General features: G+C 48.1%; 1 protein-coding gene across 2 annotated transcripts in view; it reads right to left on the reverse strand.

Annotated features, from left to right (window-relative positions):
- USP7 (ubiquitin specific peptidase 7) overlaps window positions 1–23,414 on the reverse strand; it is a 1,528,604-nt gene that overhangs the window by 903,984 nt on the left and 601,206 nt on the right. For both annotated transcript variants that reach the window (XM_086941365.1, XM_086941366.1), the window contains exons 8-9: window positions 18,558–18,612; window positions 6,978–7,058 (exon numbers count right to left, since the gene is read on the reverse strand). In XM_086941365.1, coding sequence (XP_086797491.1) covers window positions 6,978–7,058; window positions 18,558–18,612 — 136 coding nt within the window. The remainder of the gene's footprint in view (window positions 1–6,977; window positions 7,059–18,557; window positions 18,613–23,414) is intronic.

Genomic DNA, 23,414 nt, shown 5'->3' on the forward strand with positions numbered 1-23,414 from the left:
CTGTCATCCAATCTGCTACGACAGAAGCTAGTTTTAGGAAGCTCCTAAAGACCTGGCTTTTTATGCAGAAAACCTAGAATTTCTCTATGGTTTCAAGCCTACTGCTGCAGCACTCTTTCAGCGCCGGGACACCTCCTTGCGAGGTAGCTGTTTGCGTTATACAAGCATCAGTATTATTATACTGATGTATATATCTATAGATGTATGTATATATGTATGTACTTTATGTATATATGTTTCTCACTACTATTTTAAGTACCGTGGAACTCCCACTTCGACGACGGTGAATTATTCATGCATGTGAATCGATGAAAGACACCCCTAATACTGGAGAAGACAGCCTTTATGAGCCAATTGTCCAGGTATGGGAAAACCTGGTGATCAGAACGTTCGTCTTGAAAAAGGCTGATATTGGTGCCATGCACTTTGGGAACACCCTGGGAGCTAACTTTAAACCAAAAGGGAGCACATTCAATTGATGATGGCACCGTACCACCTTGAATCTGATAAAGGTTTGATGTTGAGAGTGAATAGGAATATGAAAATAGGCGCCGAGGAGATCGAGAGTCGTCAGAAAATTCCCTATCCATAAAAAGAATTTCCGGGAGAGAGCATCCTGAAAAACGGACTCTTTATAAAGGTGTTCAGCATTCTGAGGCCCATGACCTGCCTCCACATTTCCCATTTCTCTTTTTGATGAGAAAGGGGAATAAACCTTGGTTTTGCTGGTTGAGAGGTACTTACTCTATGGACTACTTGATGAGAAGCAAATGTATTTCCTTCTTGAGATCTGGTAGGCGACGAAGCAGAACTTTGCCCAGTGGAACATTTGGAGGATGATGAATGAATTCTAGCCTGTGGCCATGCTGGAAAAGGCCGATAACACATATGTCTGAAGAAATGAAGTTCCATTTCTGAAAGGATGCGGAGAAGCAATTGTGGTGTGGGACTATGGCAGCAGGAGCCTAATGAGCTTTATTGCCTCCTATTGGAGTCTTGGGACTTTAAAGCAGATTGCTGGCTCTTGCATCCTGCCAGTCTCGAATAAGCCTGATCAGTGTTGAACTGAAAAGATCGGTTGTATGGCTGGTAGGTAGTCTATGGATATGGTTGGTACCACTGCTGAAATTTCGGACGGGATAAGAATTACCCTGACCTCTAGCCCGAAAGTGGCGCTGTTGGAGATTACCCAAGGCTTTGACTGTATCTAAGTCCTTCTTCATAGATTTTAACTTCTAGTCTATGTGCTTACCACTCCAGCACTCCCCTATCAAAGGGCACATCTAAAACCTTGGCCTGTACCTCAGGACATAAGGTGGTTGCTTTTAACCATACCTGGCGACGCAGGACCACCACTCCTGCCATCTGGAAATGCAGTGGATGAAACTTCCATAGTTATGTCAATGAGTTCCGAAGATGCTCTCTCCATCCAAAAGAAGATCTCTAGCCTTTTTCTTTTTATCCTCTGGTAGAGATGTCAGACCATATCTGCCGGTCATATCTCCCCAAAATGACCATGGCATTATCTATCAATCAATCAGGGGTTTTTAAAGCACAGTACTCACCGTTGAGGGTCTCAAGGCGCTATGGGCGGGAGGGGGGGGGGGGGGGGGGGGGGTGTAGGTCAGGATCAGTCGAAGAGCCAGGTCTTAAAGTGCTTCCTGGAGGTGTGCAGGGTTGGCGAGCGTCTGATGTTTACAGGGGGCTTGTTCCAGGTCTTGGCTGCGATGTAGGAGAAAGCTGTTCTGTTTCTGCGGATGCGGGAGACCTCTGCCAGTGAGGTCGGCGGAGCGGAGGTTCAACTTGGGCACGCGGAAGTTAATTTGTTGAGGTATTTGGGTCCGATGTTGTAGAGGGCTTTGTGGGTGAGGAGTTTGAAGGTGACCCTTTTCTTGACAGGGAGCCAGTGGAGGTCTCGCAGGTGTTGGGTCATGGGTTCGTGATGTGGCGTTCCGAGGATGAGTCTGGCAGCGGCATTCTGTATGGTCTGGAGTCTTAAGAGTCTGTATAGTATGGTTTTCATTGAATCCGGCATACAAGGCGTTGCCATAATCCAGTCTGCTGGTTATGAGTGCATAGGTGAAGGTCTTTCTGCAGTCGCGGGGGATCCACTTGAAGGTTTGCGAAGGATGCGCAGGCAGTTGAAACTGGTGGAGGCGACTGGTTTGATCTGGCGGTTCATGGAGAGGGAGGAGTCGAAATTGATGGCGAGGTTGCATGCGTGGTCAGTGGGTGGATTCCCGAGGGCGGACGGCCACCAGCTGTTGTCCTAGGCGGAGGTGTAGGATCAGAGGATGAGGGACCTCAGTCTTCTCTGAGTTGAGTTTCTCGGAATTAAGTTTCAGACTGCATTCTCATCCAGGTAGCCATGTTCTTCATTCCTTCCTGGAAGCAGAGTCTAGTGACTTCAGAATTCTTCGTGAGAGAATGAGCTGGGTGTTGTCTGAGTAGGATACAATGCTGGGCTCATGCTGTCTAGCGATGGCGGCGAGGGGGGCCATGTAGACGTTGGAGAGCGTGGGGCTGAGAGAAGAGCCTTGGGTTACTCTGCATTTGATATCGGTGGGTTCTGACGGAAAGGATCAGATCCAGTCGAGTGTGTTTCCATGTATCCATGCGTCGTGTAGTCTGGCTGCAAGAGTGCAATGAGAAACTGTGTCGAAGTCTGCGGAGAGGTATAGGAGGATGAGGGCCGTGGTGTGTCCCTGGTCGAGTAGCAAGCGGATGTCGCCAGTGGTGGCGAGGAGAGCTGTCTCTGTGCTGTGGTTGCTGCGGAATCCAGACTGGGAGGCGTCTAGAATGGAGTTATCTTCGATGAAGGTGATCAGCTGGGCGTACACGATTCGCTCAGTGACTTTGGCCGCGAAAGGGAGGAGAGAGATGGGCCGGTAGTTTTTCAGGTCTGATGGATCGGCCAGGGGTTTAAGGAGGGTTTAACCTCCGCCCGTTTCCAGTTGTCTGGGAAGATTCCAGACAAAAGGGAGGTGTTGATGGTCCGTCCCAGTTCAGGTGCGATGGCGGGAGCGGCCCTGTGGAATATGTGCGGTGGGCAGGAGCCTGTGGGGGCTTCTGAGTGGGTTTTCTGCATGGTGGTTGTGGTTTGTTCGACAGTGGCAGGGTTCCAGGTCATGATGGTTGGCCTATCGTAAGCGTTGGGGGGTTGGGGGGGGGGGGGGGGGGGTGAGAGAGGGGTCGGTCAGGCGTAGGTTCATGGAAGTTGTCATAGAGGGCCTTGATATTCAGGTGAAGTATGAGCTGAGCTTGTCGCAGAGTTGCTGGGAAGATGTGATGTCCGTGGCTTTGCTGGGGGGTTACGATAACTGCTGTATGAAGTCAAACAGTTCCTTGTTATTGGTAGCGTTGGTCTGGACTTTGTCTCTTATGAAGGATCGTTTAGTGTCCTATTCCTTCAGGGCGCTCCTGTGGTTGTTCTGTGCTTCCGCTGTTTTCTGGTTTTGTGAGGATTTCTCTAGGCGTCTGCAAGAGCGTCTGGTTTCCTGTAGCGCAGTAGTGAACCAGGCAGCCTTCTGCGGGCGCTGCTTGTCGGGTTGTCGGAGGGGTGCGACTTTGTCAGCGCAGAGGGAGATCCAGCGGTGAAGTTCTGAAGCTGCAGAGTTGGTGTTGGTATTGGCGCTGGGGGTGTCTTGGAGGAGGGTGGTGCGGAGTTCTTCTGTGACCTTGCTCGGTTTGTTGCAGTACCGCATGGCAGTGGTGTTGTCTGAACACCTGCACTACTCTCCCCTTGACAGAGGGAAGGAATGCCTTCAGTGCAAGCCGGATCGCCCGATGCTCCAGAAGGTTGATATGGAGCCAGGACTCTGCCGGAGAACAGAGGCCTCTGATCTCCGCCTCTCCCATGTAACTGCCCCATCCCAGGAGGGACGTGTTAGTCCCCACCGAGTACTCCGGTTGGGGAAGGGAGAGGGACGGACTCAGACAGGTTCCCCAGAAGCTGTGCCCACTGTTACTTCAGGTCCCACTGCAGAGCCCACATAAGCCATCTGGCATGATCAACCAGCAGGCTGCATGAGGCCCAGCAGCCTGGAATATCTGAATCAGAGCCTGAATATCCTGGACTCGTCTTTCGGGAGGATAGACCCAAAAGAGCCTCGTATCCAGAACAGCTCCGCTTTAAAATTATTTAGAATTTTAAAAACCTGCACTTACTTGGATTGATCGTTTTTGAAATTGAGGTTTTAAAATTTATGTACTAATTTTAAAATCACACTTTTACATAAGCACCAGCGCCTGACAGGGCTCAGAGGGGCTCCCACGGCATTTTCAGCTGTCTTTGCTCATTACTCAAGCCTGCCCGCCCTGGTCCGACTAGGTAGCCTACACCGTTAAGCGGAGGGCGGGGTAGGCAAGAGCAAGACACACCCAGGAAGGCGAGCGGTTAGCGCTGAGGCTCTCCTCTTCACTAGGTTATATAGGCAGCGAGGAGGCAGTGGATCCGTGCGTTAAGGGACGACGGTGGCAGCATCTCCCGACCCCGCTTGGTTCCTACCTGATTGTTGAGCGGAAGCGCTGCTGCAAAGCGCTCTAACTTACTGATTGAAATTGAATAATAAATTTTAATAGTCCCAGCACTGACCCCGCACCCTTCGTTTTAAATAATCATAGGTTACAGTACCAACAGATGACATGGAACCATTCACACTAGATTGAAGTTATTTGTTAACAAGTTTGAGGACTGAAAAGCGGCTGCCAAAACTGTCAAGCCTCATGTGCAGCCTTGGGGGTCTATATATGGACAGGAAAACTGGAATTATGTGGCCAGAGACTGCCAAATGATGCAGCAAGGCCGAGTAGATTGTGTCAAGGAAAGGCAAATTATGTGATGTAATAAGGCACACTTTGTAATAGTATTACCTCATTACGTAATAATTTTTACACTTAGGAACACTCTTAACATAGCCTGCACCTCAGTATCCATTTAATACTCAAATATAGCATTGAGCAACAGAAAGGTGATGAGTCCAGATTTGCTAAAGGCCTTCCACTGCACGAAAATATGTATTGTCAATTATTTTCGAAGTATTAAACCGTTTGAGATAGTAACCATTTCATTTGTTAAACTCTGCCAACTATGCAGCAGATCTATTGTGTGGCAAATGTGACAAATCAGTAATTATGCAAAAATCACAACAACCACAAAATCACATAATTCCAGTGGCCCCATTTACCGATAAACACATAATAGCACTGACCCAAGGAGTTACTTATTTGCCTTAATGTAGGATAATGCAGCAAGTATGAATTACAAAGAAACTAAGCCAAAGTGTTTTGCAAGATATACTAAGCTTACTATCACCCTGGACCACAACTTCCTGAAATGAGATCAAGTAAAGGACAGGTGAAACTCCAATAGGTGGCATGGGTGAAGATGATCGATGGGAGATTTTCTAAGTGTATGAGGAGCAGCTATTTGATTTAGTCCAACAAAAACTGTCACCATAGAATCGTGAACCATCTTTCCCCTATATTCCTCATGTGGGGTAGGAGCATAGGGTCTCGTTCGGAAAGGTGCGCATGGGGATTACACAGGCACTTTTTAAGAGAGTTGCAAACGTTTTGATAAAGTAAGGCTCTGGAGCTGCAACATGCTGGCAATAAACACTTGAGTAAGCTGAAGCACAAATGGTAAAGCAGTATGAGAAGGAGGTATTGCACGCAACTATGAAAATCAAATGGACCTGGCGGCAAGAAATGAATATTGATCGTTACCCTTCACTTATTTTCTTTCGATAACACTGAAGATGAACTTGTCCTAGATGTTACACATGATATAATCTCTAGACAGCAAGTATGATGACGACCTTTGACATTGAGGATCTTCGTTCTATCACTTGACCGCAGTATTTTTTTTAGGACTAAGAGGATGCTGGTTCCCCAGACCCAATTCATCTCAACAGCATACAGGAGCATGGATTCCTTTTCCTAAATTAAGAGACTAGAGTATTAGAGAAGAAGATAAGCAGAAAGCAGAAGCTACTTTTGTATCATCTACCCGTTGAGCAGGTACAGAAAAAGTGTCATTTGGTTGTCTTGCAATGACTGTTTAATTTCACTGGAATCCTGGACCATTCTCCTTGGCATTTCAAGCATAATGGACACCATTAAACATCTTAAGAGTCCAGGCAGAGAGACATGTTGGACGTCATTGACTTGCCTCCCCCCTCCCCATTATTTGAGGCACTAGATTGAATATATTTCTACAGAACCGTAGCGAAAAGCCTGCAGACAAAACACGCCTGAAAAGCAGCTTAAGCCCTGAATTGTGAATTCTCTTGTTTAGGAAAACAAATTACTATAGAGAACCCAACCCAATAGATAGGCATAGCCCAGTGGTTAGACATCCACACAGTAGAGTACAAAATGACTTCAGCTAACAAGAACTGAGTTCTGGAACTTTAAAGAGTGCAAATTGTACCGACTGTGTAGTCTTGAGAGTTTGAGTCCAACAAGAAATTTGTGTTGATTTTCCTGGGTTTAACAAAGCAAAAGGAGTCAAGGTTGTTTTAAAAACCAAGGCATCTTGGGCCTTATGTATGAACACATTTTCCCATAGACACAGCATGGGTAAATCCCTTTGATACATCTGGCCCATAATTCTTACAAATGCAAAAAATATGATTTTTGAATTATTTAGAACAGGTTTCTGAACGGTATCTGAAGTAAAAATAAAGTGTTCGAGATTACATCAAGATTGAGGCGATTTAGTGTCCTTGCATATTAGAAAATATTCAATTTAAGAGTGGTATAGTTTAATCACAGTAAAATGCAGAAACATTTTTTGCAGGAAAGCAAATAGCAAAAGTAACAGTAGCCGGCATTACTGCCTTCTTTGCATTGCAGGAGAGTGAACTAATGATTGATGCATATTACTCTGGGATGAAACGTGAAAACTGAGATAAACATATTGGAAAGTCCACCATTAAGTAGTACGTTTACAAATACAGTACATAAATACATACCGTCATTTTCCCTCTGAATAACTTGGGTATCGTGCCTTCAACACAGGTGCCTTTCATTTTATTTTCCACATTATCAAGCAACTGCAATAAACGTGTACTTCTGTTACTAGATTTACTTTTCCAAAAGTTAACTATCAAATATTTTAATGAAGGCATTTAGAGCAAACATGTCAGTGGTTAGAAAAAAAGTTGAACTTTGCAAATATCATAGCACAGAGGAAGAGATTAGGGAGACAAAATGATAAGAGTTGTTTAAGATGAAGCATATTGTAACAATCACAGTAGCAGCTCTTCACGAATGGAAAAACATTTAGAGCCTATCGAAACCAATGAAAAATGTGAATTGAAGCATGTTAAACTGACTTCACAAGTTCCAGAAGGTTTTCATTGTGTCAATCGTCACCCAATCCAATTCTGAATTATACATAAAATTGGTATTTTGAAACATTTGTAATGGATACGTTGGGACCAAAAAACAGAAAGAGGTAGGTAAGGAGTGTTGCACAAGTTACTACTTGTGTAACGATCTATCTGTAAGAGACATCAGTTCGTGATAGTTTCCTTACCTTAGAACATCCCCAGGCATCAGACTGGATCTGGAAAGGTTTGCTAGCAGTACCTATGCGCGTCAGTAGGTGGCATCATGCGGCTTAGTGTCAGTCGCTGACGTAGTAAGAGCCGAGATGACATCACGGAGACTACTTGGGCGCCACGCAGACTACTTAGGCGCCACGAAGACTACTTAGGCGCCACGCAGACTACTTAGGCGCCACGCAGACTACTTGGGCGCCACGGAGACTACTTGGGCGCCACGGAGACTACTTGGGCGCCACCCATACGCACAGACGTCAGTTCTGTACACAAATTTCGACACCAGGAACGCAGAGCCATGCAAGAAACTGAACACTGGTGCCATGAAACTAGGGCCCTGAAAAGGACGACCTTAACCCTAGAAATCAGTTCACAGAAAGGAGAGGATGGGTGGGGTGGTAAGGAATCTATCACCAACTTAGGAATATGCTACTTACCAGTATGCATCTCTTCTTGACCTGTAGGGCTGCTGAATTCATATCTGTGCATAGATCGCCGCCTAGTGTTGGGTCCGGATGATTGCACATTGTTGGCCTGGAAGAATCTTCGTAGTATTACGAGATAGGTGGCTCCTCCTTCGGACTACAGTGCGCATGCGCATCCTATCCATCCTCAGATTGTTTTTGCCATTGTGGCAGAGATGGAGTATAGTACAGTAAGAGATGTCCATGCAAAGAGTGAATGCTGCAGCTGCGACAGGCACCGGGGAGGTGGGTGGGCGATATGAATGTCAGCAGCCCTACATGCCAAAAACAGATGCATACTGGTAAGTAGCATATTCCGTTCGAGGCAAGTGGGCTGCTGAATTCATATCTGTGCATAGAATGTATAGCAGTATCTCCCTTAGCGGTGGCTACCTGCGTCAGATGCAGCAGTCTGAAAATGAGTTTTGAGAACAGCCTGTCCTACAGCAGCTTGCTGTTTTGAATGTACATCTACACAATAGTGTTTTGTAAATATATGTGTGGTTGACCATGTGGCTGCTTTACAAATTTCGTGTAAAGAAATATTACCCAGGAAAGCCATGGATGCCCCTAGCTTGCGTGTGGAATGCGCCCTAGGGGGAACTGTTAAGGTGCGTTTGGCTTTTAAATAACATATTTGGATGCATTTAACGATCCATCTGGTTATACCGGATTGTGAAATAGGATCGCCTTTGTGTTGCTGTGCGAAAGCAACAAAACTGTTTTGTCTTTCGAAATGCCTTAGTTCTGTCTATATAGTATAGCAGAGCTCTTTCGACATCGAGTATGCAAGGCACTTTCAGCAACTGTCTGTGGATTTTGAAAGAACACTGGCAGTTCGATGGTTTGATTTATGTGGAAATGGAATACCACCTTTGGCATGAATTTAGAATTTGTTCTGAGAACTACTCTATTTGGATGAATGGCTCTTGAATAGTTAGGGCTTGAAGCTCGCTAACTCTTCGAAGCGAAGTAATGGTAACAAGGAAAGCCACCTTCCAGGTAAGAAATTTTATTTCACATGAGTGTAGTGGTTCAAACGGTGGTCCCTTAAGTCTGGTTAAAACAAGGTTTAGATTCCAGACTGGTGAAGGTGGGTGTCTTGGAGGAATTACACGTTTGAGTACTTCCATAAACGCTTTAATTGCTGGCACTTTAAAAAGTGATAGGTGTTGCCTGTTTTGAAGATATGCTGCTAATGCAGCTAAATGTATCCTGATGGATGAATAGGCTAAATTGCAGAGTTGTAGGTGCAAGAGATAGCAATTGATGTTTTGAGTAGAAGCATCAAGTGGGTTTATATCATTGTTTCTGCAGTAAATGACAAAACGTTTCCACTTAGCTGCATAAAATGCCCTGGTAGTGGGTTTTCTTGCCTCCTTGATAATGTTCATACAGTCTGGAGGCAAGTTTAGGTATCCAAACTCTAGCATTTCAGGAGCCAGATCGCCAGGTTCAGCTGTTGCGGATCTGGATGCTGGATTTCTCCATGGCTCTGAGTTAGAAGATTGGGTGTGAGTCTCATTCTTTGATGAGGCACCACTGACAGTTCTAGGAACGTTGTGTACCATGGTTGCCCCGCCCATGTGGGAGCAACTAGGATTAGCGTTAGTGAATGTTGGCGTAGTTTGCGTGCCACTAGCGGTATTAAAGGATCTGGGGGAAAAGCATACGCAAATTTGCCTGACAAGTTCATCCATATCGCATTGCCTTGCGACTGTGGGTGTGGGAACCTGGCGGCAAAGTACTGGCATTTTGCTTTTTTTCGCTTGTGGCAAACAGATCTATTTCCGGGTGTCCTCACTTCCGGAAGAATGGTTGGAGCACTTTGGGGTGAATCTCCCATTCGTGCATTTGTTGACTGTGCCTGCTGAGCAGGTCGGCTACTTGATTGTCCTTCCCTGGGAGGTGCTCTGCCATAAGAAAAATGTTCCTTTGAATGGCCCACTTCCACATTGCTTGAGCTAGGTGCGACAGCTGTGGCAAGTGTGTTCCTCTCCGTTTTTGAATGTAATACATAGCTATCATGTTGTCCGCCCGGATCAACGCAGTCTTGTTGCATAAGTGTGTCTTGAATGCTTTTAGAGCTAGAAAGATAGCCATCGGCTCCAGAAGGTTGATGTGCATCTTCTTTTGTTGTACAGTCCATAGTCCCTGTACTGTGTAGTGTAGGACATGGGCTCCCCATCCTAGTAGGGATAAAAGTTAAAAGTTAAAAGTATTTGTGGGACAGGCTCTTGGAACAGTCGACCTTTGCAAAGGTTTTGTGGATTCCACCAATGCAGAGTTGTATGCACGACTGGTCACCAACACTAGGTCCCGTAATTGCCCCTGAACCCAATTCCACTGCCTTGCTAGGCACTCTTGGAGCGGACGCATATGTAGCCTGGCATGAGGGACTATGAATATGCCCATTAGTTGCATAAACACTCGAGCTGGTAATGAGTGTTGTGGTCTGAACTTTTGGATCAATGTTTGCATTCCGTTGATCCGTGCTACGTTGGGATATGCTTTTGCTGCCAGTGTATGTATTGTTGCTCCCAGGTACGGTTGGACGTGGGAGGGTTGCAGATGCGATTTTGGGTAGTTCAACGAGAAGCCCAAACTGTGCAGGAGATGGATCTTTTTTGACATGTGGTTGGCACACTGCTGTGCCGATAACGCGTGTATTAGCCAATCGTCCAGATATGTGTACGCATGGATGTGTTGCCTTCTGCGATGTGCCGCCACTGTAGCTAGACATTTGGTGAAGACGCGTGGAGCTGTTGTGACACCAAATGGTAATACTTTGAACTGGTAGTGCGGTCCTTGTATGGTGAACCCGAGATACTTTGTGAGCAGGGTGTATTGGTATATGAAAGTATGCGTCTTTGAGGTCCAGAGTTGCTAGGAAGTCTCCCTTGCAGAGCAATGTTAAGACTTGCTGGAGAGTGACCATATGAAAATGCTCCGACAAAATGTACAGGTTGAGGGGCCTGAGGTCCAATATTGGTCTGAGAGACCCGTCCTTGTTTGGAATTAGGAAGTATAAGGAGTATACTCGTGTTCCGTGATGTTGTAGTTGGACTGGTTCTATGGCCCCCTTTTGTAGCATACTGATGACCTCTTGCTGCAGTAGTGTTATATATCCTGTGACATTGGACGGTGCACGGGTGGTATGTTGGGAGGTGTTTCAGTGAGTTCGAGGCAATAGCCATGTTGGATAATTTGCCTGATCCACTTGTCTGTAGTGATATTTAACGAGACTGGCAGAAATTGTAGTCTTCCCCCGACCGGTGTTATATGGTCTGGGGGTAGTGCCAAGAAGTCACTGTTTGGTGTTAGTGGAGGATCTATTTGCATTGCCTCCACGACCCCTTCCTTTTGTGTTATTGCCCCTGTATCCACCCCTGTGGGTGTTTTTGTTGAACGTGGATTGCATGTTAGTTTTGTAGGTGGAGGATTGCTGTGATGTATTACTTCTGGCTCCTCCTCTATAATTGGAGTGACGAAAGGAGCCCCGGTGTTATTGGACTGGACTGGAGAGCTCCCAAGGACTTCGCTGTTTCCGCATCCTTTTTCATTTTGTCCAGAATTGAGTCAACTGCTGGACCAAATACAAAGTCTAGGTTGATGGGCTGATTAAGAATAGTGGATTGGACTTCATTCTTAAAACCCGATATGCGAAGCCATGCGTGGCGCCTTAGCAGCACGCTTGTATTGATGGATCTGGCAGCTGTATCAGCCGTGTCTAGAGCACGTTTAATTGAGGCATTGGTGATGAGCTTCCCGCTGATGCAGGGTGACTACTCCTTAGCCACAAGGGAGAAATCTTGAGAAGAGTCTCGAAGTCCTTTCGTAGAAAGTATTCTTGATTCAAAGATGATCTAATTTGGAAGGGTCCCCGCTCCGGCTTTATCCTAAAGAAAGGGGTGGGTACATGACTAGGTCCTGCCCTAGGGGTGGGACCAAGAAGGGGGGTAGTTACACCCCTCTCCCCTGTCGGACTTTCCCCAGGTCAGGGGCTGCGCGCCCCGGTAACTGGTTCTGACCAGCAGATGCGTAGTGAGCACCGGGGTGCCACTCCGCAGTCACCTTCTCGCAAAGCCTTACCTACCCAGAATACACAAACCCTGTCTGGGATGGTGCAAACACCGCCCTGGACAGGAAACCCTTTGTCCAAGCTCTCCTCGCTGGAAGGACTCCCAGCAGCAGGAGGTCAGACTCGTGTCTGTGGTGGCAGCATCCATTTTGTGGAGCTGAGGCTTTAGTTAACTTTAACCGGGGTTCACAGTTACGTATATGTCGTGTCCCTCTAGAAGGGCGGAATGCTAACCTTGTCGCCAGAATTGGTGAGGGGGCAGCATCCCGATTCGTATGACACCTTACTCGACATGTCTTGATAACGCTATACCGAAGTTACCGATATGATACGCGTTATCATGGAACAGCCATTGGGTCTTGGTTCCGCCAGCTGCAACCGGGCTCGGCTCGTGCCAGAGCCCAATTCACACGGGTCCATGCACTCTGCCTTCAGGATTGTCAAGGCCTGCCATAGGAGTGACTGATAGGAACCCAGTTGTCCATTGTGAGGTTCGATATAGGGATACTATACCTAAAGCAACAAGCGAGTACGCTATGTTGCCCCAGCTGTCGTGCAGCCAGTTGTGTCAGTTTTAGATGGCCATCCAGGGGTGGCATAATACATGCTTCAGCCCCTGGTAGGCCCTGGGTACACCGATGCCCTGAGTTACAGGGTCTGACAAGGTGGCCCAGTTCCAATTGGGTAATGCACCTAAGGTACACGCATCAATTTAGAAAATTAGAAAATCCATTGCTCGTGGGAGATAGTCTTGCTTTGGGAAGGCAGGGCACGTCCTCCGGGTTCGTGGGGGCTGCTAGCTGCAGGACAAACCCGAACTTCGATGAAGCAGGTCGATGTTGGGACAGGCCGGTAGAGCTGGGGCCAAGGCAGTTGTTGTCATCCTTCAGCACGGATCTTCTGTGATCCTTTTTGTTTCTTCTCTTCTGAGGAGACAAGGCTCAGGTTTGCCAATGAATAATAAATGTAGGTGTGTTAAACGTAGGTACAGGTCAGGACCAGTGGGAGGGGGGGCATATGCCTCACTCTGAGGGGTGGGGTTGGCAGAGGTGGGCACATCTCCCTTCCTCACTTGGTGTTCCCATGGAAAAGTGGGAGGTCAGAACCAGTGGTGACCAGTGCTGGAGGAAGCAAAAGGCCTGGGACAGCTCACAAAAGCAGCAAAACTTTGAAGCTCCCCCTTCGTTGACCCTGCCCAGCCTGGGGGAGGAAGAAGCTTGGCACCTTGTACCAGGACTTGCATTGTTTCAGAACATCGAGAGCAGCAGGCTCTCGACCCAGGGGTCCCAAAACAGGTCTGGTAGTGGCAGCTGGGGAGCAGGCACTCTGACTGGACACAAGTATCAGGTAATTTGTCAGGGGGGCATGCCCTCTGTGTGCATTTTTCATTAAATCCCACACTGGCATCAGTGTGGGTTTAATATGCTGAGCGGGTTGATACCAAAACTTCCCAGTTTTCAGTGAAGCCATTATGGTACTGTGGGGTTCGTAATGTCAAACTCCAAGCACCGGGGGTAATAAGCGCTATATAAATGCAGTTACAATTCAATATACTCCTAATGGCAATGCTGCACTTACAATGTATAAGAATTGGCTTACACACTGGGGTACAGGGCTCATGCACCTGTACTCACACCATTGGTATAGTGCACCCAGCCAGAGGGGTGAATGACCTATGCCAGGGCAGTGGGCTATAGTCATGGCACACAGGGATGTGTGCCACGTAAACTTTACTTTGTTCTGCACCAAAACACGCAGACTGCAACAGACAGCAGTGTATGTGTGTGTCAGAGTAGAGTATCTCCAAGGGTGGCACAATAAGTGCTGCAGCCTTTAGAGGTCTTCCATGGTCACAGTGCCCTGGGTACCTGTAGTACCAATTACCAGGGGCTGACCTGTGGCCAAAGATGCCAATTGGGTTAAGGCTTCAATGCCGTTTTAGTGAAAGAACATAGGCCCTGGTTACCTGACTAGCAGGAGCCCTGGGGACACTCAGTCAATGTACATCAGCAATTCAGCAAAAAGTGGGGGCCAACATGCAGAAAGAGGGCACTTTCTCATACAACAATCCATAAACGAAAGAGGGTGAGCAACCTTTCCCTAGAGATTATTCATTATTTAAGTGTAAGAATCTAGAAAGTCCACTGCATTGGCAGTCCCAGGTCTGTGTTCCACTACAAAGTCAATTCCCTGTAGGGAGATGGACCACCAACAGTTTAGGATTTTCACCTTTCATTTGTATAGCCATCTGAGAGGTCTGATCAGTTTGAACTAGGAAGTGAGAACCAAACAAAGTATGGTCTCAGCTGCTTCAGTGACCAAACTACAGCAAAGGTCTTCCTCTCAATGGCACTCTAACGCTGCTCCCTCATTGGGCTGGGATACGACCGCTCCTTTCCCTAGTTCAGAGGCATCAGTCTGCACAATGAACTGCTTGGCATAGTCTGGAGCTTTGAAAATTGGTGCTGAGCACAGCCTCTTTTAGGGTGTCAAAATCCTTTTGACAATTAACTGTCCAGTTTACTTTGTTGGGCTTCTTGGAGGGGAGTTCTGCGAGGGGAGCCAAATTGAACCTGTATCCTTAAAAAAAAAAAAAAGCGGTAGTACCCATTCAAGCCAAGGAATGCCCTGACTGGAGTTGGGGTTGTTGGAGCAGTCCAGGACGGCCTGGACCTTGGGCTGTAAGGGTTGTACCTCGCCTCCACCAACAAGGTGGCCCAGGCACACCAAAGTTCCCTGCCATATCTTGAATTCATGTGCCATGATAGTTGGGCCTGCAGTTTTCAGGGCATTTAAAACCTTCCCAAGGTGGATCAGGGGATCCTGCCAGGTGGAACTAAAGACAGCAATATCATCTAGATAAGCTGTACTAAAGGACTCAAATCCAGATAGGACTTGGTTCACCAACCTCTAGAAGGTGGCAGGGGCATTCTTTAAACAAAAGGGCATAACAGTAAACTGATAATGCCCATCAGGTGTGTAGAACGCTGTATATTCTTTTGCTTCTGGGCCATGCCAATTTGCCAGTACCCCACAGTTAAGTCAAAGGAAACTGGAAAATTTGGCTGCACCCAATTACTCTATCAACTCATCTGCTCTTGGGATAGGGTGAGCTTCTGTCTTGGTGACAGTGAGTTGAGCCCTCTATAGTCCTCCCAGAACCTCAGTTCTTGCTTTCCACTCAGTTGATGAGGTTTGGGGAAATGAAACAACTGGGCTGGCCATGGGGCTCGCAGATTGTTCAATACACCTTTCAGCTCTGATGCTTTCCTTGACTTGAACAGACGGTCGATAGATTTTGTTTTTGACAGGTGAACTGTCACCAGTGTCCACATCATGAGTACACCAGTTTGTCTCATCAAGGATCAAGTAAAAAAGAGCTTTGAAAACTGCTGCAGGACTTCCTTGCAATCAGTCTGCTGTTGGGCAGAGAGGGTGTCTGAAATGAAAACTCCATCCACTGACCCATCTTTTGGGCTGTAGGAGAGGAGGTCAGGAGGAGGTTCACTCTCTGCTTCTGGATCCTCACCCATCACCATGGTGATGTCAGCCCTATTATGGTAGAGCTTTCAGGTGGTTCACATGGATAACCCTTTTGGGTGTCCTGCTTGTGCCCAGGTCAACCATGTAAGTGACCTCACTCTTTATAGGATAGGGTAAGGGCCATCTGTCCTGGAGAGCCCTTGGTGCCACTGGCTCCAAAACCCATACCTTTTGCCCAGGTTGAAATTCAACCAGTGTAGCTTTTTGGTCATACCAGTGCTTCTGAAGTTCCAGGCTAGCCTCAAGATTTTTGTTATGCCTTTCGCATGTACTCCGCCATTCTGGACCTTAGGCAAAGCACATAGTGCAAAATATCTTGTCTGGCTTCTTGGAGAGGCTTCTTCCAATCCTCTTTCACAAGAGTGGCCCCCTCACAGGATGGCCACATAGAAGTTGAAAGGGGGAAAACCCTACTCCCTTCTGTGGCACTTCTATAGAAGTGAGAAGCAGGCATGGTAAGAGGACACCTTATCTCCTTTTAAGTTTCTCAGGGATCCCAATAATCATGCCTTTCAATGCCTTGTTTTGTCTCTCAACAAGGTCATTGGTTTGTGGGTGATAGGGTGTAGTAAACTTGTACTGCACTCCACACTAATTCCACATGTTTTAGGTAAGCAGACATGAAGTTGGAACCTCTGTCTGAAACCACCGCCTTAGGAAACCCTACTCTGGTTAAGACACCAATGAGGGCCATGGCTATTGCAGGAGCTGTAGTAGTCCAAGGGGGAATTGCCTCAAGATACCTAGTGGCATGATCCACTACCACTAGAATGGATTTGTTCCCTGATGCTGTGTGCAGAGTGCTGTTTCATGTTATACGCCCTGTTCTCAATGGAGAATCTCCTGTTTGGAAAGATACTGCAGGCTTGGGGTCGAAGGTCACCTGGGTGCGACCACCTCTTCGAGAGGTAAGTTGGGAAGTTAGGGGTGGGTTAGGCACCGTTGGCTTGGGCACACAAGGGAGTGGGGCGTTGTGTGTACGGGTGCATTTTGGGGTCAGATCTTCTTACCAGCTCCTGGTCACGGTTAGGGGGGCCTTCTGGATTTAGGCCGCAGGCATCGGCTGGAGGCTTGAGGCAGGTCAGGGGTCACTGGATCTCAGGTGAGGATTGCTGGGGTGACCTACTCGTGGTGTTTGCCCACTCGAGCTCAGGCCATGGACAGCGGGTGCAGAGTGGGGCGGATCCACAGTGTCCAGCCGGAGCCAGATGTTGCAGGAAACAAATCCAGTGTTCTCAGTTTGAGTGTTGCTGGCTGCAGGACACACTGGGATTTCGCAGGAGCAGGTTGAGGGGAGAGACAGGCCGGTAGGGCTGGGGCCAAGTCAGTGGGCATCTTCATCTTGTTAGCTGCTGCACAGCTGTTCGGTCCTCCTTGTGGCAGGTTCTTGTCTGTGGAAGCAAGGTTCTGGGGTGCCCCTAAATACTAGATTTAGGGGCACTACAGGTAGGAAAACTGAAGGGACCCTTCCCTGGGGTGGGTACACCCTATATTATGCCACCCTTCAGTGGGAGGGGGTATGAGGTGGTCCCTGGTTGGCTGAGTCCACCCATCTTTAAGATGGATTGGACAGAGTTGTGCTTCACCTCGCCTCCCAACCTGAGGGGTGGAGTTGGCAGAGGTGGGCACACCTCTTTCTCACATGTTTCCAGCCGGTTCTCACGCTCAAAGTGGGGGTCAGAACCATTGGGAACCAGTAGCTGAGAGAAGCAGTGGTCTGGGGAAGCTCGCAAGTGGTCTGGGGAAGCTCACAAAAGGCGGCAAGCCTTTGAATCTTTCCCCTCGCGAACCCTGTCCATCCTGGGGGAGGAGGCTTGGCACCTTGTCACAGGATGTGCATGGTTTCAGGCCCCACAGAGCAGCAGGCTCTCGACCCAGGGTTCCAGAAACATGTCTGGTGGTGGCAGTTGAAAGAAGCCACTCAGCCTGGATACAAGTGGTAGGTTAGTTTTCAGGGGGCATCTCTAAGATGACCTCTGTGTGCATTTTTAATTAAATCACACAATGGCATCAGTGTGGGTTTAATGTGCTGAGAAGTTTGATACCAAACTTCCCAGTCTTCAATGTAGCCATTATTGTGTTGTGGAGTTCGTAATGACAAACTCCCAGCACCATATACTCTTAATGGCAGCACTGCACTTACAATGTCTAAGAATGGCCTTCGACACTGTAGGGGTACCGGGCTCATACATTTATACCCTCACCACTTGTATAGTGCACCCTGCTAGAGGGGTGACTGATCTATGTCAGGGCAGTGTTTTATTGTGGGCATGGCATACAGGGATGTGTGCCATGTCGACTGTTTTGTTCTGCACCAAGACACTCAGCCTGAAAAGGCAGTGTGTGTGTGTGTGTCAGGGTACAGGGTGGTCTAAGGGTGACACATTAAGTGCTGCAGCTCTTAGAGGCCTTCTCTGGTCACAGTGCACTGGGTACCTGTGGTACCAATTACCAGGGGCTGACCTGTGGCCTGAGATGCCAATTGGGTTTAGGCTTCAATGCAGTTTTACGGAAAGAACATAGGCACTGGGTACCTGATTAGCAGGAGCCCAGAGCACACAGAGTCCAAGAACATCAGCAATTCAGCAAAAAGTGGGGGCAACCATGTAGAAAGATGAGCACATGTAAGAAAGAATGGAATCTGCAGTGCACATTACAGTTCTTCCAAGAACCTGTTACACTGAAAACAGTTCTGTACTTGCTGCACCGTCGCGAAACAAAAACACAGTTTACCTCGGAGTGGTATCTTATTTAAGTTTACCTTAAACACCAGCTGCAAAGGATTACATCATATTTACAAACAGGAATCCAATGCTGGAAAAGATGGATTTCAATTTATGTATGCACAAAATTATATTTGTGAGGCCACAATGCTAAAATAATATAAAAGCTATTACTTACCACTCTACATAACTCTTGTACATCATGCTGCATAAAACTGTCAAGTGTTTCCCACCTAAAAAAGATTAAACCAGTTATAAAAAAATTAAATTAGACTTTAGAAGAATACAAAATATATATTCCCATTTATAATTTAACTAAGTCATTTAAATAGCACCACATTTTCTACAACACTAATTAAGATGCTACATTCTTTCTATAACTTTCTTTCAGGTACTTACTCTATCTAACCACATTCCTGAACTCCCATCTCACAGATGTGAGACTGGCCCAGGAAACATGCAATAGCTCTCCAGCGCCAACAGTGGACTTTCATGGTTCCAGCTAGGGTTTTGGAACCTACAGTTATGAGAGCCACATAAATCACTCCATGTACCAAAATCAATTATGGTCCTTTTGTGCATGCTTTCATGGACAAATTAGGCTGAATGATTTAGCAATTATGACTTTATATAAAAATAGACCTATTTGGAACTTAATAAAAATTAAAGACCATTCCTCAGACTGGGGATACTCAATTGGAATTAAGCAGTAAGTTGTAATATCCACCAGATGGATTTGTATCAAAAAGTAACAAACATTTATTTCTGATGAATACTTCACCCTCCGATTCCATACGCAAGCAGTACTCCATCTGAGGACATAATTACACTGATAAGTCTTGAAGCATACCCCTGGCATAAGGACAATCACTGCAGGCTTGAAAATCAAGGCTGTATGCAGGCTTGAAAATCAAGGTTGTACTGCCTAGTGTTTGTGTGGACCAAAATTCATGCTGCAGCCCGACAAATGTCCAGCACAGGAATGCCCTTTGACACGGTCAAAGAAGCCTTCAACCTGATTAAGTGTCCTAATGCCTGCAACTGGCTCCTTTTTTGGATAAGTCATAGCATAAAGGGGTGGGGGGGGGGGGTGTGGATAGCCAGCCAAGATGGAGGTTGCAGCCCAATAGAGCTCCGGACACTCCCGGGGGTACTCACCCTGTCGGCGCGGCCCCAGTTGCGCCTGCACCAACACGGGAGTGGAGAAAGTAACGCTGATACTCCTCTGCTCTCCGGGAGATCACGCCACCCCGGTGAACGTCCTAGGTCAGCGAGTTGGGGAGAGGCCTGCCTGAGGACACTTGGAGGCCGAGACCGGGAGCTCGAGTGAAGGGGGGCTGACATCCTGGGGGATGACATCCTGGAGGCTGTGAGTGGGGCTCCCGGTGTGAGGCCAGATATGCAGATTGCTAGATGCGGGGGGTCGCAAGGGGGCCGATCGACACTGGATGCTGTCTGGCTGGTAGCAGAATGAAGACAACGACTGTCGGAAATCCAGCGAGGAGCCTGGTCGGGGCCTGCGGCAGAGTGTAAACCAACACTAGACCCGTCACTACAGGTAGGGCCTGCTTCGAATTGGGCCTACGACGGACCTCGCTGGAGTGCCCGGGCGAGTGAGCGTGAGAGCGAGGAGTCACCAGAGGGAGCGACGGATCTGCGGGCAGCGCCGGCCCGGGACTGGGGAGTCCCCTGAGACCACAGCGTTTGTCGCTGGGACTTGCTGGTGTTTGCCGCGGGGGCCGGATGGCGCGCTGAGCAGAGCTGAGCAGGCCTATAACTACCTGGGCCTACAGGTGGCGTCACAGGACTGTACAACTTAGGGCCGGTAGGAGGAGGAGAGGAGGAAGGCGCCTGCGTGGCCGGAGGCCCGACATGGATTGTCGCATTGAGACCTGAGCGTTAGCTGCACCGATTGGACTGTGCCCTGCCTGATATAGATTGCGACAGCTGCGGGGGCCAGAGGAGACCCCAGGGTTGCATCGGGAGAGCTGCGCGGCCATCTGGAGTGTCTGGGGCCTTGGCAGGCCTGAGCTTGCTGGGCGCCTCACCAGACTGCGGGGCTGAGTACCGAGGAGCAGAACCAGAAGAGGACCCGTGCCATACCAACGCGCTTGGAGACTGCATCGCTTGGGGTCACATCTGAGGGGCCCTGCAAAGTGGAAGCGGTGCTCCCTGGGAAGCCCCCTCTTCCTTTGGGTCCTTTGCGGCCCTCGCCATCTCCCCCCTCCACACCTACACCCCCAACCCACGCACCCCCCCCAACCCGCCCACCACCCCCCCACCTCCGTGATATCTCGAATTGGTGGCCGTTCGCTTGACTCACACAGGGGGAGGTGGACGAGGACTGTCATTGTGGGCTACCCGACCCCTGCCTAGACTTTGACTTGGAGATCCTAGATAAGGCGTACCTTCCTTGCGGGGCACTATACTTGAGCACCACTGCACCCTGCGGGGTAACTACCTTCCCCTGAGGACCATCCGGTTGGGACATTAGCGGAGTCTGTTGCGGCCTGACGTACCTACACAGTGCCAAGGCCTTAGACACGGGCACGATCCTTGCCCCCAGTGGCGAGTTTGGAAAACACGCAGCATCATGGGTAGAAATCGGGCAAAGGGGCAGGAGGGACGGGACGGCTCTGATACCACCCCCCCGTACCATGACGGGTACCACGGGCGGGAGCTCCTCGCCAGGGGCTGCCTCGACTGGATCCGTGGGAGAACGACCCCAGGACAAACTGGATCTTATTCTCAAAGAGATACAAGACTCTAGGACGGTGATGGAACTACAGCTTGGCACTCTTACTGCTGGACTGACTCTCCTAAAAGCAGACCATGGCAAGCTAGCAGGCAAAGTTAAGGATCATGGCCTGACCTTAACAGACCTCACACCGACAGTTGCAGAACACTTCTTCATTGAAGCATCTCCAACAGTAGGTTACCACGCTCCTGGATTGGGTGGAAGATGCAGAAGTGAGAAATCGGCGCAATAACATACGCGTTATCGGATTACCGCAACGCTGTGAAGGGAAGAGTAGCAGATTTCATGGAGCAATGGTTCCGGGACCACTTAGCATCCGAAGAACTTTCTCCGTATTTCTCTGTGGAAGGGGCACACAGGAATCCGACTGGTCAACCTAAACCCGGATTACCACCCACCCACAGATTGTAAAAATCCTTAATTATAGAGCCCGGGACACTGTTGCAGAAAGCTAGGGAGAGAGCACTCATCCAATATGAGAACCACTGTGTGTCCTTATATCCCGACTATATCATGCTAGTCCAGAGACAACGATCCTCATATCAAGCTATGAAGAAAGTTATATCTCGCCCGACTGAAGGTCATCCACGAGAAGAAAACACACTTTTTCGAGAGTTCTGCTGATGTTAAAGAGTGGATGGAAGTGATGTGCATAGGATCCAGTCAGGCCAGTGCTCTGGAGATTTCTACGCAACAATGGTTGGCTGCACTACGGCCATGCAAACGACTGTCCACCTCCCCCTTAGCGTATGCACCATCATTTGTTTCATTGGTTTGTTATACTACTGTTGGGCCCAGCGCAGTTCCAGCGCTGTGCCGGGTTTAGTTATGGGGGATGGGGACTCCTGGTCGGATTTACCTGGGCACTTAACACGGAAGGGGGCAACACCTTACCATTGGGGACAGCTGACACCTTAGACGCACATTGCGTTTCCCCAAGAATCCCATCTCACGGATTCGGAAACGCAGAAGATGCGGAAAAATGGAGAGGAAGCCTCTATTCTGCAAATGAAACGCGTTACTTACCTGTAACTGCAGTTATCCAGTATTGGTGTCTTTCATAGATTCACATGCCTGAATCATTCCCCGTCGTCGAGACGGGAGCCTCCGGTATATAAAAAAGTAATGTCCTATAGACATACATAGAGAAACATAGGCCTAAGGATCCCACCTTAGTGACCTATCCATGTCCTTTTGTATAAAGGACCAAACTAGAGTAGGCCCAAGGGTCCACCCTTAGTGGCCTATGTCCTTTTGTCCTATGTCCTTTTGTAAAAAGGTCCAAATAAAGAAAACCAACCAATCAGGTACCACCTCCTTCTAGAACCTTCCCGTCAGGAGCCTAGGTCTCTCAGATTTTCGTACGCACCAAGCTAGGTAGGCGTAAACTTGTTAGAGAGATAGGTGAGTACTTCCAGGGGAGGCGGGAGGGTGCATGTGAATCTATGAAAGACACCAATACTGGATAACTGCAGTTACAGGTAAGTAACGCATTTCTTATCCAGTATTTGGGTGTCTTTCATAGATTCACATGCCTGAATCATAGTAGCAAGCAATATCTTATGCACATTTTTGATGGAACATCATATACGAGTCTGTAGATAATACATATCACGTGACAGTAAAACCACCAAAATGCATTGTCATATAAATATTAGTAAAAGCATGTGCATACCAGTAATGGATGGAGGGATGTCAGAAGGCTCACCTCACTGGAATAGATGGCGCAGCACTGCTGGCCCACTGCTGCATCCTTCATCAGCTCAGTATCCAGGCAGTAGTGCCTGGTGAAGGTATGCAGTGACTTCCAGGTCGCAGCTCTGCAGATGTCCAATACCGGCACTCCAGCAAATAGTGCTGCAGACGTGGACATTGTCGAATGGGCTTTGACTCTTGAGTCCAAAGGTCTTCCGGCCTTGTCATGGCAAAAGGTGATCGCTGAGGAAATCCACCTTGAAATGCTTTGTTTTGACAGGGGCATGCCCTTCCGTGGTCTACTAAAGGCAACAAAGAGTTGAGACGATTTTCGGAAGTGTTTTGTCTTGTCAATGTAGAATTTAAGACACCTCTTCAGATCCAATGAATGAAGAGTTTACTCAGCTACCGTGGTAGGATTTGGAAAAAATGACCTGAGGACCACTGGTTCATTGAGGTGGAAGTCCGAAGGGACTTTCGGAATGAACCGAGGATTAGTTCGTAATATCACTCTGTCCTCTCTGAACTGAATGAAAGGGTCGTGGATTGAGAGAGCCTGCAACTCGCTGACCCTTCTAGCTG

Source organism: Lissotriton vulgaris, chromosome 10, assembly GCF_964263255.1.
Source record: "Lissotriton vulgaris chromosome 10, aLisVul1.2, whole genome shotgun sequence".
NCBI classification, from domain to species: domain Eukaryota; kingdom Metazoa; phylum Chordata; class Amphibia; order Caudata; family Salamandridae; genus Lissotriton; species Lissotriton vulgaris.